The sequence below is a fragment of the Schistocerca nitens genome, chromosome 1 (genome assembly GCF_023898315.1).
Source record: "Schistocerca nitens isolate TAMUIC-IGC-003100 chromosome 1, iqSchNite1.1, whole genome shotgun sequence".
NCBI classification, from domain to species: domain Eukaryota; kingdom Metazoa; phylum Arthropoda; class Insecta; order Orthoptera; family Acrididae; genus Schistocerca; species Schistocerca nitens.
The window spans coordinates 97,465,812-97,482,485 of record NC_064614.1 but is presented as its reverse complement, the minus strand read 5'-3'; the positions used below and the strand labels follow the sequence as shown (position 1 = coordinate 97,482,485).

At 41.5% G+C, this 16,674-nt stretch overlaps 1 protein-coding gene across 1 annotated transcript in view; it reads left to right on the top strand.

Annotated features, from left to right (window-relative positions):
- The window catches only part of LOC126251146 (glutamate receptor ionotropic, kainate 2), a 1,402,037-nt gene extending 1,386,745 nt beyond the window's left edge, over positions 1-15,292 (top strand). The window contains exons 15-18 of the mRNA XM_049951920.1: positions 1,356-1,520; positions 2,304-2,404; positions 5,632-5,784; positions 14,739-15,292. Coding sequence (XP_049807877.1) covers positions 1,356-1,520; positions 2,304-2,404; positions 5,632-5,784; positions 14,739-14,804 — 485 coding nt within the window. The 3' untranslated portion in view covers positions 14,805-15,292. The remainder of the gene's footprint in view (positions 1-1,355; positions 1,521-2,303; positions 2,405-5,631; positions 5,785-14,738) is intronic.
- Positions 15,293-16,674: the final 1,382 nt, after the last annotated feature.

The window sequence follows — 16,674 nt, the reverse complement described above, 5'->3', positions numbered from 1 at the left end:
GCTTGGGCATTACGAGCGATCAGTGATCGTCTTTGTGATCTGTAACACACGTGTGATCCACAGACAGATCGCGCGATCTTGCAACAGATTGCTGCGCTCTGTCACACATGTGTGGTGCATTTTACTGTTCTTTTTCCACTTGCAATGTTTCATAAGTTTCTTATTGTGACAGTGCGGTTATGATGTCCATCTGTTTGAAGAGACGCCTACAACATGGTTGTGGGAAAAAACCACGTATTATTCTGACTGTTCCCATAAACAGCGGTGGCTCTATCTGGGAGAGGGTGAGGCAGGGCAGGTTCGCACCGCAACCGGACGCCAATTCCAGCGTTTGACAAACTCTGAACGCACCAACGATCTCTAAATTTTTTTTATCTTTTTCAAATAATTTAAGTACAGTATTTCAGAATTTATGAACAGCGCTTAGCACATACTTAACCTTACCAGTCACAGTGAAAGACGTTGCGCAAAACAGACTGACTAATTTATCTTTGATTAGTACTGAAAATTTTAAACTGAATGACATATTTATACGTTTTAGTGTTTTGTGTTTGACAATAAAGAAGGAATCTACAAAACATTTATTTTGTGTAAATCCTAAAACAAAATTAATATTCGAATAAAATTTTAATACTCTGTGGATGATTAGCCAGTCAGCCAACTTCGTCCTCAGCTGAAGGCGCCAAGACATTGCTCGTACACCAGCGACAGACTGGCTAGGACAGTATCTGTCCAGAAAACCAGGTCGTAAGACATTAATGAGAAGAAATATGCAAAAGTGTTTTTAAATATTAATTTGTTTATTTCTGAAACAAGCCGCTACAGAAAGAGAAAATCTGACTGAACTTATCCGCTTGAGAAACTCAATGAAGTGTTTCTCCTAGCTGAAATTTTCGTTGTTATGTACATCCAAAAGCTTGGAAGATTCTATGATATTCACTGGATGTCTAGAGTTTTTAGGTAGCACAGAGTTTGACAGCAAAATTAAGGGCAAAAGTGAATGAGGTCCTTCTACGTTTTCTGAAATTTTGTCTCGTGTATGAAAGTATAGGTAAACGAGTACAACAGCTGTTTCTTTCCTGAAATTAACAGAGCAATCGAAGAACCACCTACATTCTTGCAATATTTTTTGCATTCTAATGATGGTAATTTTAAGTCAGAGATTAGTCGATTGTTGCATCATACAAGTGAAAGGTCTTATTGCATGTAGCAACACAAGAACATCTACGTTCTAGGCGAAATCAGTCTATTTTGTCTTCCTTTTCCCTATATTTTTCCTAATTTAAGACAATGTTTATTGTAAATAATCAGATATTGTGACACTGTTACTATTATTATTATTGTTGTTGTTACAGGGTCACCTTGGAGAGACAAAATATCACTTGCCATCCTGGAGCTGCAGGAGAAAGGTATAATCCAGATTCTGTACGACAAATGGTGGAAAAATACCGGAGATGTATGTAACAGGGATGACAAGAGCAAGGAATCCAAAGCCAACGCGCTAGGGATTGAGAATATAGGTAAGCGAGTGACAAGTATGTATCACTGAAAACTGAGCAACTTTCTATTAATTTTTCTTAAGTCAGAGTTTATTGATTAAACTTGAAACATAGCTCGTTAATGACTCTGCTGAATAAGCGGTTAGCACAACTGAAAGATTTCTCCAACCAAAACTTAAATCTTGTGCTTTCAAGCTGTCTGATACTCATGGAAATTTAACAAAACTTAAGCAGTCTGCAGAGTGCCACAACCCGGAAGCTCAATAAGTTATTTCCGTGCAATAGTTCGCAATAGCTTCCTGTTGTATACAGTGAGTAAAATCTCAGCTTCATGTCCCATACCGCACTGATTCGTAGGTGGAATTTGCATTGCCACTGAAAAGAGTACAAGCAAATGGAAAAGAACATGCATTCAAATAAATCTACTTAACGTTCAGTATAAAGTTCTTTAGATTAAGCCTTTAAACTATATTTAATATGAAACTCTAAAATTTTATTCTATTGTAAGACCGAGCTGTGTGGCGAGGTGGTTATGACACTGGACCTCTATTCGGGAAGGCAGCTGGTCAGATCCGCATCTGGATATGCAGATTGGTTTCCTCAAATACCTTAAGCATTAAGGTAAATGCCGAGGTGGTTCCTTCGAAAAGAACATGGCAGATAGCATTTTCCAACTTTTCCCAGTTCGAGCAAGTGTTATATCTGCTCTGACCTCGTCGCCGACGAGACTTTACCCTAATCTTCCTTCCTCCCTTTTTTCTGATGTATATAAACGAACTAATTCTTCTCACTTTCCATTTGTAGGAGGTGTATTCGTCGTCTTGCTATGCGGATTGGCACTTGCTATCCTAGTAGCCATCCTAGAATTCTGCTGGAATTCGAAAAAGAATGCGCAGACTGATAGAGTGAGTATATGATTAATAATTTGAGTATAAATAGAAAAGTAGTAAGTAATACAAGTATACTGACAGTAAACGAAGAAATTACATTACCCATATGTAGAATCGAAACTCTGGAATTCACACTGTGGAATGATTAAGTAAAATGGTAGGACGCCATATTTAGAACACCGGGTAATGAACATATAAAGTACATGGAATGCGGAATGGCTATTACAAGCTGTAAATACAATATGCTCTAAAATGTTTGTGGTTTCATTTAGGTGTAGTGAATTTTCAACTTTTCTTGGCGTAATGAATAGTCTACTAAATTTCGGGAATGTAGCCGCTAAAACAAATTTTCTACCACTGATATTTCGGCCGCAGCTTACTCTGAAGATGGCCGGACGATAAGCGGCCGAAATATCAGTGGAAGAAATTTTATTGCGGGCCTGCATACCCGAAATTTAATATGCTATATCTATGTCGCTTTGGACGGTATTACACTATCACATTTCTTTATCAAAGTTGATATGTCAAACAAATTTGACGGTGTCATAGGGGACGTCGTCAAATCTCGCCTTTCGTCAAAGAAATGTGATCAACTCTAGAGCTTCGACCATAGCTCTAGAGCCTCATCGTAGATTCGATTATAAAAGCCGTTCGTCTTCTGTTCACTGCAATGTAAAATGTAACCGCTAAGAGCACTGGTATCGGTACAGCTGATGCATTCCTTCGACTCTTTTTAATAACCTTGCTTCGACTTTTGGGGGTTAAGCATGGGGGCACAATGCATGCTATTAATCATGTGTTTATGGGCAGGTGGAATATTCTTAGCCTTCCATTCTACTTTGTCTGTGGATGCCGCAAGTTAAACAGCGCTTCATCTGTTTCATACTTCTTATTAGTTTTGTGGTTGGGGTAACTAATTCTATTAATTAAATTATTCTAAAATAAAAATAGTGCTTACTGCCCATATAGTGCACTGAACATTTATTTACCTTCAGATATTCGCCGTTCATTGGTCCATAAATCACATCACACGTTTCTGGAATTCTTTTGGTTAATGTGCACTTTGGTATTTGAGTGCCGTATTGTAACTAGAGCAGCTCTCTCCTGCATCAAGAAATCGCAGTGTTACTGTGAGCCTGTGTTCTGGATTTCTCAAGTGAGTATTCTGTTTTGTAAAATGAGAAGCCACTTTACTGAACAAATAATGAAGTGCACTCTCATCCATTCATCAGTACCGGTAATTTATATAAAACTTGACGCCCTTAACTTGCAACTCTCGCAACAAAGTTTGCTGAATACATCTATCTTCTCGCCGTAATACCCATGGATTCACCCAAGTATGTTTCCCGCCGCTTTTCTTCCAGATGCACAAACAGTGCAATTGTGGCACAAGGAACTGCAGCTCATAACAAGTTGTTGTCCGCCAAACTGAAATTTGACGAAAAACATGACGATAGTGTAATGCCCCATTTTTGTGCCACGTCAAAGATAATTGTCAAGGAAGTTTGATGAATATTGGATCATGTTTCTTTGTCAAAGAAATATGATAATGGAATACTGGCCAACTACCCTCAGTGTTAAATGGCTGTTATATATATATATCACTACCATAAGGCAGAACTAGCAGTAAAAACCGATTGTAAACTTTCAGGTTCAGGCAAACTAAGTTTTCGGCTTGAAAGCACTATTTAGTTTTCAAAAAACTCTTCCCCTACGGCCACTAAAAACCGTTTCCTTTTATATAAAATCATCTCGCCAATACCCTCTTTCAGTTTCAAATTTCCCATCTGCGAGAGGGGCTTAATCCCGCACTATTGTTGTTGTTGTTGTTGTTGGCTCTTCCGGCCAAGTCCTTCTTTATTTACACTCGTAGTTACTGTCACCCAGCCCCGGATCTACGATATTTACGTACCTGGGCAAAAACACGATAGTGGAGTCACCCCCCCCCCCCTTGCCACTAACCACCACCACCACCACCACCACCACAGTCCCACTCGAGCTTTTGAGATAGGACGTAAAAAATTAAAAAAAAATAGATTTTTCAAAAATGTTCATTTTGCAGCACACATCTTTCTGAAGCCTTTGATATATAAAACATATACGTTTGAGGAAATGTAAGATGCGTTATTTGGTCTTACATGTGCCGAAGTGCAGTGCCACGCCTCTTCACACAGCAAAAACTATCGCACGTTACTGTACTTTGATTTGTGGAATTCAAAAGTATATTTTGTAATGGAAGCCCTCAAACCTGTATTCAGGACAGTGGAAATTAAAATGCCGTGTGGTGCGTCTTCTGCTCCCAGTCCAACGATTTGACATCCGAGCCCCCTTACAAAAAACCTCAGTATTGATACTGGGTGATATTGTTTGTGACTGGGAGAGTAAGAACTCTTCAGAAAATTTGCACTCTTTATTGCCTATTAACTAATAACTTTCTCTTTTGCGTGACACAAAATGAAATATAGGAAAAGCCAGTAAAGATAAGAAACAAGCAATACAGTACGCATTTCTTCAATCCTTAGGTCCCAGCATTTCCTTTTTTTTTCTCCCTCTCTCTGATCTTCCTACAACTTTACACTGTCTAATACTGAAATAGCTGTTAATACAAATAGTACCCCGGCCTGGTGTGGTTTCTCGATTTGATTGTGTCTGTTTTGTCACTGTCTGCTAGGTAAAACGAACAGGCATTGCTAGTATTACAGTAATTAGCTGCCCCCCAAACTTTCTTCGAGTTACTACTCTCTCCAATGCAAAGTTATTTCTAGGTGCCATGGCTGATGTTCCGCTATTTTACCCCTTCTCCTGGTAAAGAACTTCTGTATACTACTTAATTCCATTTATTGCTGTGATCCAGACTTAAAGACTGAGGAACATATCAATGTTTCAATGTTTGACACCAGTAAAGCTGTTTTGTATATTAAATTAACATTAATTAAATACAGTTAGGATTAGTAGTACTTAGACAAATATATTAACATAATTGGCTTCTTTTTCTTCTGTTACCTACATCTCCTACCATCCACTGAAGAAATATTAGCACATTACTCAATCACATTACTGTTGCCATTAACACTACCAATATCTGAGACCCTTACACAGATTTGTGCTGCCAGTAACAACAGCAAACAATCTGAAAACAAACTGAATAATTCTAATGTAACCATATACATCAGGAGTTTTATGTAACATGTCAGTACTGAGCTGTATTTCTCCTACTCAAATTTTCTTCTGCTCTGTTCTAGCAATCCCTGTGCTCAGAAATGGCAGAGGAACTGCGGTTTGCAGTCCGCTGCCACGGGTCACGGCAACGTCCAGCCTTGAAGCGCTCCTGTACGCGGTGTTCTCCAGGGACAACGTACGTTCCTGCCGCTCTGGAGATGCCACACATCAACGGGGTGAGTATTGCAGCAGCAGTTCAACACTGTTGCCTGAACAATTGCAACCTACATTTCCATTTCTTTTATGCATCATCAATTTTGTGACTGTTCTGATGTGGTCTGCCACAAATTCCTCTCCTATGCCAATTTCTACATCTCAGAGTAGCACTTGCACCTAATGTCCTCAGTATTTGCTGGATGAATTTCAGTCTCTGTCTTCCCCTATGGTTTTACACTCTGTAGCTGCCTGAAGTGCTACACAGGTTATTCCTATTGTTCTGTACCTTCATCTTCTTACTGTTTTCCATGAAGTTTTGTTGGAGTAAGAACAGTCTCACCTTAGTTTTTCGCTCCCTTTTTCCTTTCTTCTTTTCCCTTCTCCTCTCATTCCTCAGTTTTGGCGTTTGTGGTTCCTCTTTTTCTTCTTCCTCTCTGTGCGCTCCTGAAGGCCGCCCAAAGTGTCTGATGCGTAACAGGTGACTGGGCAATGCATAATTCCCAGCCCCGGGTCGACATGTAGGGTTGGCACTTATCCCCTGGTACAGGCCAGGCCCAGGGAGGGGTGATTGCCTCAGCTACAACCTTCACAAATTGCCGATTGGTCCCTCTGTCAGATGTTCGGGAGGTGTGACCTGAGGTGTGAACAGTCACCTAAGGCGGGTGCGCCTCTTGTGAATGGAGGCCCCAGTTGGAAGGAAGGTACCACTGGAGATACTGGCAATCATGGGGATTTTCTCGCAATGAGTCAATCATCTTCCCAATCAATGATTATGAAATGTAAACATAATGAGGCTAATGATTTGGAGACCCTTCCCGCTGCACCACAGTTCCTCGTGGTCTGCTGTGCTTCAGTCTGGAACCACATGACCACTACAGTCGCAGATTAGAGTCCTGCCTTAGGCATGGAAGTGTGATGTCCTTAAGTTAGTTAGGCTTAAGTAGTTCTATGTTGTAGGGGACTGATGACCTCAGATGTTAAGTCCCATAGTGCTCAGAGCAATTTGAACCTCGTGGTCTCACGTACTGAAGATGGTCATTCCTTCGCCACGGTAAATCCGTTTATTATCCAGAAAGGTGTAGATGCAAGTGCCGGCCCTGTGAAATCCTGCTCTTGTTTACGGAATGGCACTTTGCTTTTGCAGACTGCTTCTGATTCTCAAGCACAACAACTGCTTGCTGCCTCACTGCACTACGGCTACCCTGTTCATGTTGAGACCCAGAGAACTTTGAATTCGTCCCTTGGTGTAATTTACACCAGGCTGCCCAATGGTCTAACTGAGGCCAAAATCCACTATTACCTATCTGATCAGGGTGTCATTGCCATCCATCATGTAATGAAAAGGTAGATTCCTCCTGAGTGCCCACCCGCACTCTCTTTCTCACCTTTGATAGACTGGTGCTACCGTCCAAGATCAAAGCAGGCTATGAAATTATCGCAGTCTGGCCATACGTGCCAAACCCAATGCACTGCTATCAGTGTCATCATTTCAACCACACTAGAACGTCTAGTCTTGTAAACAGCCAGCCAATTGTGTAACTGAGATAGGGATGCACATGAGGGTGATTGTCCTCCTCCTCATCCCCATTGTATCAACTGCAATGGCAGCCATGCCGCCTCCTCCCGGGATAGTCCTGCGGATCTTGATGAGCAGGCTAAAGGAAAAAGTGCCTTACCCAGTAACTTGCAAGTTAGTGGCTAGTTGCAAACCCTGTGTTCTCCTGTGTGGCACCTGTAGTTCTGTTCTTGCTACCCTCGCTCTATGAAAGACATGGCCATGCAGACATGTGACCTCAAATTCAGCTCTGAGGTTGTGAAATCACCCAGTGTCAAGTACCATCACCAAACCCCTGTCCTGCTGTGCAACAAACCATCAGACTCTCACCTCAAGGGACGAAGCCACCAGGTACATAACCAGTCAGCAGGAAAGGACAGAAGGAGTACTCCCGTGAAGACTTCCTCCAGGCAAACAACACCCAATTCTTCCTCTAAATGGAAAGGCTCAAAGAAATCCACCAAAGGCAAACAGTCTTCTGCCAACTCAAAGATCCTCTTCGATGGTGTCGCCATGTGGTACCTTATCCCGGCCTCTGTCTTGCCGGTGTGCAGCACCAACTGTTTTTCAGCATTGGACTCCACAGACCGACCGCACAAGCAAGCTAATGCTTCTGTGGACCCCATGAAGCAAGATCCTCCTGCTTCTGTGCCCTGTAGTAGCGACTCTACACCTGTTGTCACTCGGTGGCCGCATGGCCTTCGGTCCCACAAAGAGGATTTACGGCTGCTTTTAGCACCGCAGCACCCCCTTGTACTATGCCTCCAGGAAATGAAATTGTGCCCTCATGACCGCTTTGAGCTTTCACGTAACTTGTTGATTCGTTTTGACCTTCCTCCTGAGGTCAGCATTCCATCTAATAGAGCCGTCATGCTGCTTATATGAGATGACATTCATAGACAAACCATCTTCCTGTCCACCCATCTTGAAGCTGTTGCAGCTCACCTTTTCCTTCCCTGCCTGACTTTTTCCCTTTGTACCATTTATGTACCTCTGTCATTCAATGTCACCAGGGCAGACTTTTTTCAGCTTATTTGGCGGCTACCTCCTCCCCCATTTTTGCTACTCGGTGACTTTACTGCACATCATCCCCCTTGGGGTTCTCCCAGGACCTGTCCATGAGGTACCCTCTTGGCTGACCTTCTTAACCAACTTTTCCTCTTCTGCCTTAACACTGGAGCATCCATTTTTCTTTCCGACTCCTCGCACACCTATTCCCATTTGGTCCTGTCCTTTTGCACAGCCCAGCTTGCCCATCATCTTGAGTGGTCCGTTCTTACTGACACCTACTTGAGCGACCATTTCCCGTATGCTCTCCATTTGTGGACTCCTCCCCCATCCATGTGCATGTCCAAATGGCAGCTTACTAAGGCTGACTGGCAGCTTTAGTCCTCCCTGGCGACCTTCAAAGAAGGAAATTTCCCCAAATCTGATGACCAGGTGGACTATCTCATCAACATTATCCTTACTGCTGCTGAACCTTTCCTTCCTCGCACTTCCTCTTTACCATGTCATATTCCAGTCCCTTGGTGGACTGAGGTGTGCAGCTATGAAATTTGCACATTGAGCTCTCCATGTTTTTAACCATCATCCTAAGATGGCAAATTGCATTCATTATAAACAGGTGCATGCAAAGTGTCATCGCATTCTTCGGGATAGCGAACCAGCTAGCTGGATTTCATTCACTAGTTCTTTTAACAGTTCCACCCCTTCCTCTGTGATGTGGCCTGACCTATGATGGATCTCTGGTACCAAGATCCATTGCCCCATTTCTGGCCTCACAGTAGCAGATGATGTTATCGTGGACCCTATTGCTATCTCCAACACTGTGGGCCACCATTTTACGGAAGTTTCGAGCTCTTCCCACTATCACCCTGCCTTCCTCCATCGCAGACAAGCGGGGGAGGCTGGGGCAATGCCCTTCCCTTCTCTTCTCTTCTCTTCTCTTCTCTTCTCTTCTCTGAATCGTGAGTGCTACAATGCCGCCTTTACTATGAGGGAGCTTGATCATTCTCTCAGTTCATCCTGATCCTCAACCCCAGGGCCAGACGCCATCCACATTCAGATGTTGCAGCACCTTTCTCTTGCGGGCAAGCACTTTCTGCTTAACACATACAGCCGCATCTGGGCAGAGGACACATTTCCCATCCACTGGTGTGAAGCCACCGTCTTACTCGTACCTTCCTTCCAGCTACCACCCCATCTCTCTTACCAGCTGCGTTTGCAAGGTGATGGAATGTGTGATTCATGCCTGGCTAGTATGGTGGCTCGAGTCTTGTAATTTACTGATGAATGCACAGTGTGGATTTTGAGCACAGTGTTCCGCAGTTGACCATCTTGTTACTTTGTCCACCCATGTCATGAATGGTTTTCTGCAGAAATCCCAGACTGTGGCCATGTTTTGGAGAAGGCCTATGACACCTGCTGTACTCCTTACATGTGGGGCTTCCGTGGGCATCTGCCCTGTTTCCTTCCAGCATTTTTATAAGATCTAATTTTCAAGGTGCATCTGGGTTCTGTGTTGTCAGACAGCTTTATCCAGAAAAACGGTGTGCCTCAGGGTTCCGTCCTGAGTGTCATCCTTTTTGCTATCACCATTAACTCTATCATGGCCTGCCTCCCACCGGGCATCTCTGGCTCCCTTTTTGTTGACAATTTTGCCATCTATTGCAGTTCTCCATAGACCTGTCTCACTGAGAGGCATATTCAGCGGTGTCTTGATCGTCGTCTTTACTCCTGGAGCATCTACAACAACTTTCACTTTTCCACTGACAAAACCATCTATATAAATTTCTGGTGATGCAAGTGGTTTCTTCCATCATCTTTATATCTTGGGCCTGTTGCCCTTCCGTTTGTTGGAACTACGAAATTCCTGGGGCTCATGCTCGATAGGAAACACTCTTGGTCCTCCCATGTGTCTTACCTGGCAGCCCGCTGTACGCTGTTCCTCAATGTCCTATGTGTCCTCAATGGTACTTCCTGGGGTGCTGATCGAACCACCCTCCTTCATTTGTAACTGTCCCATGTCTGTCTGAAACTCGATTATGGGTGCTTTGTTTATGCATCTGTATACCCATCCCTCTTATGCTGTCTCAACATTATCCACCATCATGGCATCCATTTGGCCACAGGCGCCTTTTACACCATCAGGTATGCATGCCGTTTGTTTGCCATGAGTGACCACCCATCCTATGCCTCCTCCTTTGACGATTCCTTTGCTTGTCAATATGGGCCTCATACTCCTTCTATGTTACATCCTGGAGTCCACTTTCGGCACTTGCTATAGTGGCTTAACTTCACACTACCTGCACCTTTTCTGGTGGGTGTGAACCCTTCACCACCTTGGCTTCGTGAAGCAGCCCATGTTAACCCTGGCCTTCATTCACTTCCTAAGGACACTGCGCCAACCTCAGTCTATCACCTTCAGTTTCACGACCTTCACATGGAACTTCGCAATAGTACCTTTGTGTACACTGATGGCTCTTGAACTGACCGTGGGGTTGGGTGTGCCTTCATCATTGGCACCAATGTCTTTCGATATCACCTTCCGGCACACTCCTCAGTATTTGTAGCTGAGCTCTTCGCCTTGTATCAGGCCACAGAGTACATTTGACAACACAGCCTTTTCAATTGTGTCCTCTGCTCAGACTCACTCAGTGCCCTTCAAAGTCTATGTGTGCTGTACACCGCCCATCCCTTAGTGCAGCGGGTCCAGGAAAACTATCAACTGCTCACTCTTGGTAGAGCCAGTGTGATGTTTTTGTAGGTTCCTGGTCATATCAGTCTGCCAGGAAACGAGGCTGCTGATGCTGCTGCCGAAGCTGCAGTCCTCGTACCTCAGCCCATGAGTACGTATATTCCCTCTGATGATCTCTGTGTTGCCGTCTGTCAGAAGGTGGTGTCCCTTTGGCATGGCCAATGGTCCTCCCTTCACGGGAATAAGCTCTGGCTTATTAGGCCTCTCACAGTGGCTTGGATGACCTCCTCTAGGCCCTCCTGCCGGAACGAGGTTATTTTAACTGAGTTGCATATTGGGCACTGCTTTTTGAGCCATCATCATTTGCTAAGTGGCGCTACATCACCTCTTTGTACACATTGCAGTCAAGTTTTAACTGTCTGCCACTTCCTGCTAGAATGTCCATTTTTTAACCTTTAACATTCTCATTTGGGTTTGCTGTCTGAGTTATCCGCTGTTTTAACAAATGACACGTGGGCTGTCGATCACGTCTTACTTTTTATCTACCAAAGCAATATGGTGAAGGCCATTTAATTTTTAGTTTTTGGACCTCCATTTCTGTATGGTGTCTTTTTTAGTCCTTTTTCCACGTGCCCGTTTTTAGCTGTCCTCTGTTATGTCAATTCGGACTGATGTATAGTTGTTTTTTAACTCCTCTCTGTCTTCGTGTTCTATAGTTTTGACTTGGGTGCATATGACCCCAGATGTTTTTGCATCCTAAAGCAAAACAAAACCAAAACCAATTATAAAATATCATTATTTAATACATGCAAATGTAATAGATTTTTATTTCATGAGGTGCTGCTGGTTACATTCATCCTTTATATTAGACTGAGAATTCACTATCCTATATAATTTTAAATAGATAAAATTTATTCTGTTAGGTCTGATAACTTCTGACTGGTGCAGAGTTTTAGATGATGCTGGTGCAGTATTCATCAACACATATGATTTCTGTTCACATAAATCTCTAGCTTTGTCCACAAATTTTTTCTATGCTTACCTGTTACTTACTGTGCATGGTGTCCTTCCAAATACTCTCCTCCACAATTGATACACCACTCCCAATGCTGTTTCCACTTCTAGAAGCAGTCTTGGTGTGCCTCTTGGTGGATCACATGAAGCGCCATCAGCAAATTTTCTTCTATCTCCTCTGTTGTTAAACATCTTCATTTGGTCAATGGGGTTTTCAACTATGGAAATAAAAGAAGTCCACAGGGGCCAAGTCTGGAGAGTATGGAGGATGAGACAGCACAGTATTTTTTTTTTTTTTTTTTTTTTTTTTTTTTTTTTTTTGTGCAATAGTCACGCACCAGGTGGATGAATGTGCAGGTGCATCATCGTGATGCAAGAGCCATGAATTGTCTTACCACATTTCAGGCTGTTTCCTTCTCACATTTTCTTGCAGGCATCGCAACACCTCCTGGTAGTACCATCAATTAACAGTTTCTCCCTGTGGCATAAATTCATAATGAATTAATCCTTCAAAGCCAAAGAAAACTATGAGCATGGCTTTGACATGTGATCTGACCTGACAAGTTTGTTTCAGTCTTGGAGAAACTTTCCCAACCCATTGTGAAGACTGAACCTTGGTCCCAACATCATAACCATAGACCCACATCTCATCACCAGTTATGGTTCTCTTAAGGAACATATTGTTCTCATTTGCACAGTCCAAAAACTCGTCACAGACTGCGAGGCAAAGGTCTTTCTGGTCTTCACTCATGAGCTGTGGGATGAACTTAGTAGCAACACAGTGCATTCCAAGATGCTGTGTTAGGATTTCATGACACGAGACACACACAATTTCATTGACATTCCCGACAGGAGCGTCGTCAGTGGACATCGAAGGTTGTCCTGAACAAGGGTCATTAACCTCTGCCTGGCCATTTTTAAAGCATGTGAACCATTTTTAACACCAAGTATGGTTTAAGCACTTCTCACCGTAGGCTTCCTACATCACTTGGTATGTCTCTGTAAATGTTTTCTTGAATTTCAAGCAGAATTTGCTTTGCTCCTCTAATCCTGCCATCTCAAAATTCACAAACTGTATGACACAATGTTCTACTTGATACAGCACTGAACAATAAGTAAGACACACAACAATAAAACTTCCAGCAGTTACACGTTAAACACAGGTGTGTGTAGGGATGCTAACCACATTTCACCCCAACACACCTTTAGCGCGACATTATGAATGTCCCAGAATTTTTTAAACAGGCCTCGCATGAACTACAAGTATATGAAGAATGACATGGGCAACATAAAATTAGTACAAGAAAATTTGTCACTAAAACATTTGAGGCACTGTAATTATTATTTTTGTCTTAGCATTGTTGATGTATGGTAGTTTAGCCTCCAGTTTGTTTCCTGACAAACTAATAATTATGTGCAGATGAAAAGTCAGTACTTATCAGGACAAAGTGGAGAAATATTTGAAGGTGGCACAAAAAAGTGAGAATTTCCAAATCTCTTTGAACTTTTTGCTAACACAGACCCTAAGCCAGGGCTGTTGAGTGAAACTGATTAAACACTCATCTCGCGTAACTGGAAACTCTCCCCTTAATGTTGCATTCAGAATAAGTTCTCTGTTCTCATGTGCCTTTCAAGTATATTCTCCATCTTCCAGTCCTTCTTACATTGTCCCTTGATATGACAAAACGTGAAATTTATCATGTTTTTTACACTCTCTCTTGCTGTGTGTCTATCAAGCACAAGTTTTATCCACTTTTTTTATTTTAAAGAAAGCTGTTGCCAGTAACCACATTATGCATATTTATCTTTTTTAAATTTCCTTTACTTTACGTCTGTGGTCACAAACTTTTTGTCAACAGATTACCCATTTTGGTCTATAATGACCATCTTCAGATCTGAAGCAAACTACGGGAAAACATAAATACAATAGCAGATCGTCTACAGCTTAAAAGAATAAAATAGACCATAATGAAAAGTACTACTGACATACATATACATTTGTGCACTTTAAGTGTGAAGAGGCATACCTGTTTTATAAAAACAATGTCCTAATGTATTGAAGCCATAGTGGCATTGTCAAATGATAAATGCAAAATCAGCACCAGCATCATCAAATATTTATAAATAACAGCATATGCACGAGTCATCATGTCAGCATCACTACTGTTCAAAACAAACTGTCTTACAGTAGCCACAAGATGTTTGTGTTGTAAGTTCACCAGATGTCACTATTTTAGGCATACACAAGTCTTTTGTTTTATAGTTTTTATATTATTCTGTGCACTATGGAAGCCGTTTATTACTTATGTCATTATCTATAACATTGGCACTTGAGCATATGTCAATTACTGTCTCTTAACTCTTCCTCTTTTTAACAATCTAATTTTTGTCATGTTCTATTTCATCGCATTTTATTACTGTAATGCCTCTTATACCTTATAAGCCCATTACAGACTTTACCGATTGTATCCTCCCTTTATTTTACATTGTTCAATTAATCACTGAAGACTTGTGTATGCCTACAATAGCGATATCTGGTGAACTTACTAAACACACACATCTGAAGATAGTCATTATAGACCAAAACCAGTAAACTGTTGACTAAAAGTTTGTGACCGTAGATGTAAAGTAAAGGAAATTTATTCTAGTCAGGTCACTGTTTTATTTGCGACAGTGTCACAGCCTGTTTATCTTTTTTATCTTTTCAGGAGACAGGGATACTGCCTATGATTGAAATGAAGAAACCATCCCTGAGTTATGATCCTGATACCTAGCAGAATGTTCAGAGTGGATCACATCTCACAGACACTTTGTGATACCACTCAAGGGATTAAAAACAAAGAAGCTGCTGTGATAATAAGTGAAAATGTACAGTTCCCTGCTCATTGTGGCACATTTTTGACATGAACTGAGTTCAATTCAGAGAAGTGTCAGGTGTGTTTTCTGACTGAAGACTTATAAGAACAATAGTGCAGTGAAAAATTGAGTACAGACTACAATAAATGGGTTGAAAGTCCCATGGCCTAAGGTACTGTCTTTCGTGAAATACAAATAAAGTACTGTCATGATGTGCAGAAAACTTCCCATCACTTCCAATGGCAAATGTCATCCTCACAAAGGCAGAAAAACTATTTTTAATATTATAATTCTGTGGTACCTACAACTCAAGCTCTGGGACTTAGAGTGAATTAAGAATTTTTATTTTTAAAAATGAAATTAAAAGTACTTAATTTCAGTGTCACTTGTGCCAAGAGTAATTAAAATGTGTCTAATAAAACTACAAATTTTGTCACAAAATGTTTCATATTAAAAGTTCATTACATCTCAAGAATTTGAAGTGAATTTCATTATTTCCTCTCTTGAATATCATGGAATAACATTTGGAAGATATTTTGTTGTTAATAAAAAGATATGTTTTTCCCATTACACATATTTATCTATGTACACCATTGTTTGTATATAGTAATGCAGCATGTTTTATTCCCAATGATCTCAGAATGAAATGGGCTCCATATATTCCCAATAATTTTTAACATAATACTGTGTTCTTAACTGGACGATATTGTTAATCTGGTAAAATGTCAAAGTATTATTTAGACATAACAGTGAGTTCATATAGCTATCACATGCAAGCATTGGATCACTTTACATATCTGTAACATTACAATAAAAATAATGCATGCCCTTAAACAAGATTTGCCTGAAGCATATAAAAACTTGATATCAAAAGAGTAGTAATCAAGGAACACAAGCTGCTACCTGCTAATGGCACATGACAACAAAGGGAACATATTATATAACTGGATACGTAAAAAAAACTACTTACCATGTGTGGCAGGAGAACACACACCCTAAATGGTTTAACTTATGCAAGTGTTTGGAGCCAGTGGCTCCTTCTTCCAGCAGAAGATTTGAAGGAGAAGGAAGAAGGGTGAAGGAAAAAGCCTGGAGAGGTTTAGGAAAAGAGGTACAGTTCAGAAAAGTCACACACAACCCCAGGTTAGGGGAGATTTACTGGATGGGATGGGAAGGAAAAACTGTACTGGATGAGACTTGGAAACCTGAGAGCTTAAAGGTGGAAGACAGGGTAATATGCAAGACAGAGATTACTACTAAAACATTGTGCATGAGTTAATAAGAGTGAAAAGCTAAGTGCATTGTATGTAACAGATGCTGGATGGGGGCATGGCAAAAAAACATACAGATCAGAAGATGAAAGATGTAGAAAACTAAAATTGAGTGAAGAAAGGAGTAGTTACTGTGAAGAAGTGCAGAAGGAATTAATGTAAATTGAGGCCAGTTGGTTGGCAAGAAACAAGGCCATGTTGTAGCGTTAGTTCCCACCTGCAGAGAAACTGGTGTCTAGGGGAAAAACCCAGATGGTGCATGTGGTGAAACAGGCTGTCATGTTGTACAGCAAACTATGCAACAGGATATTGTGTGTTGCTGTAAAATGCACTCTGCGTATGCCTATTCATCCTGACTGATAACTGGATGTACTCATGCCGATGCAAAACGCTGAACGGTGTTTACATAATAGCTGGTATATGACATTGGTCGTTCTGCAGGTGGCTCTCTCTTTTATAGTAGATGTTTTACCAGTCACAGAGCTGGTATAGATGGCGGAAGAAGGGTGCACAAGGC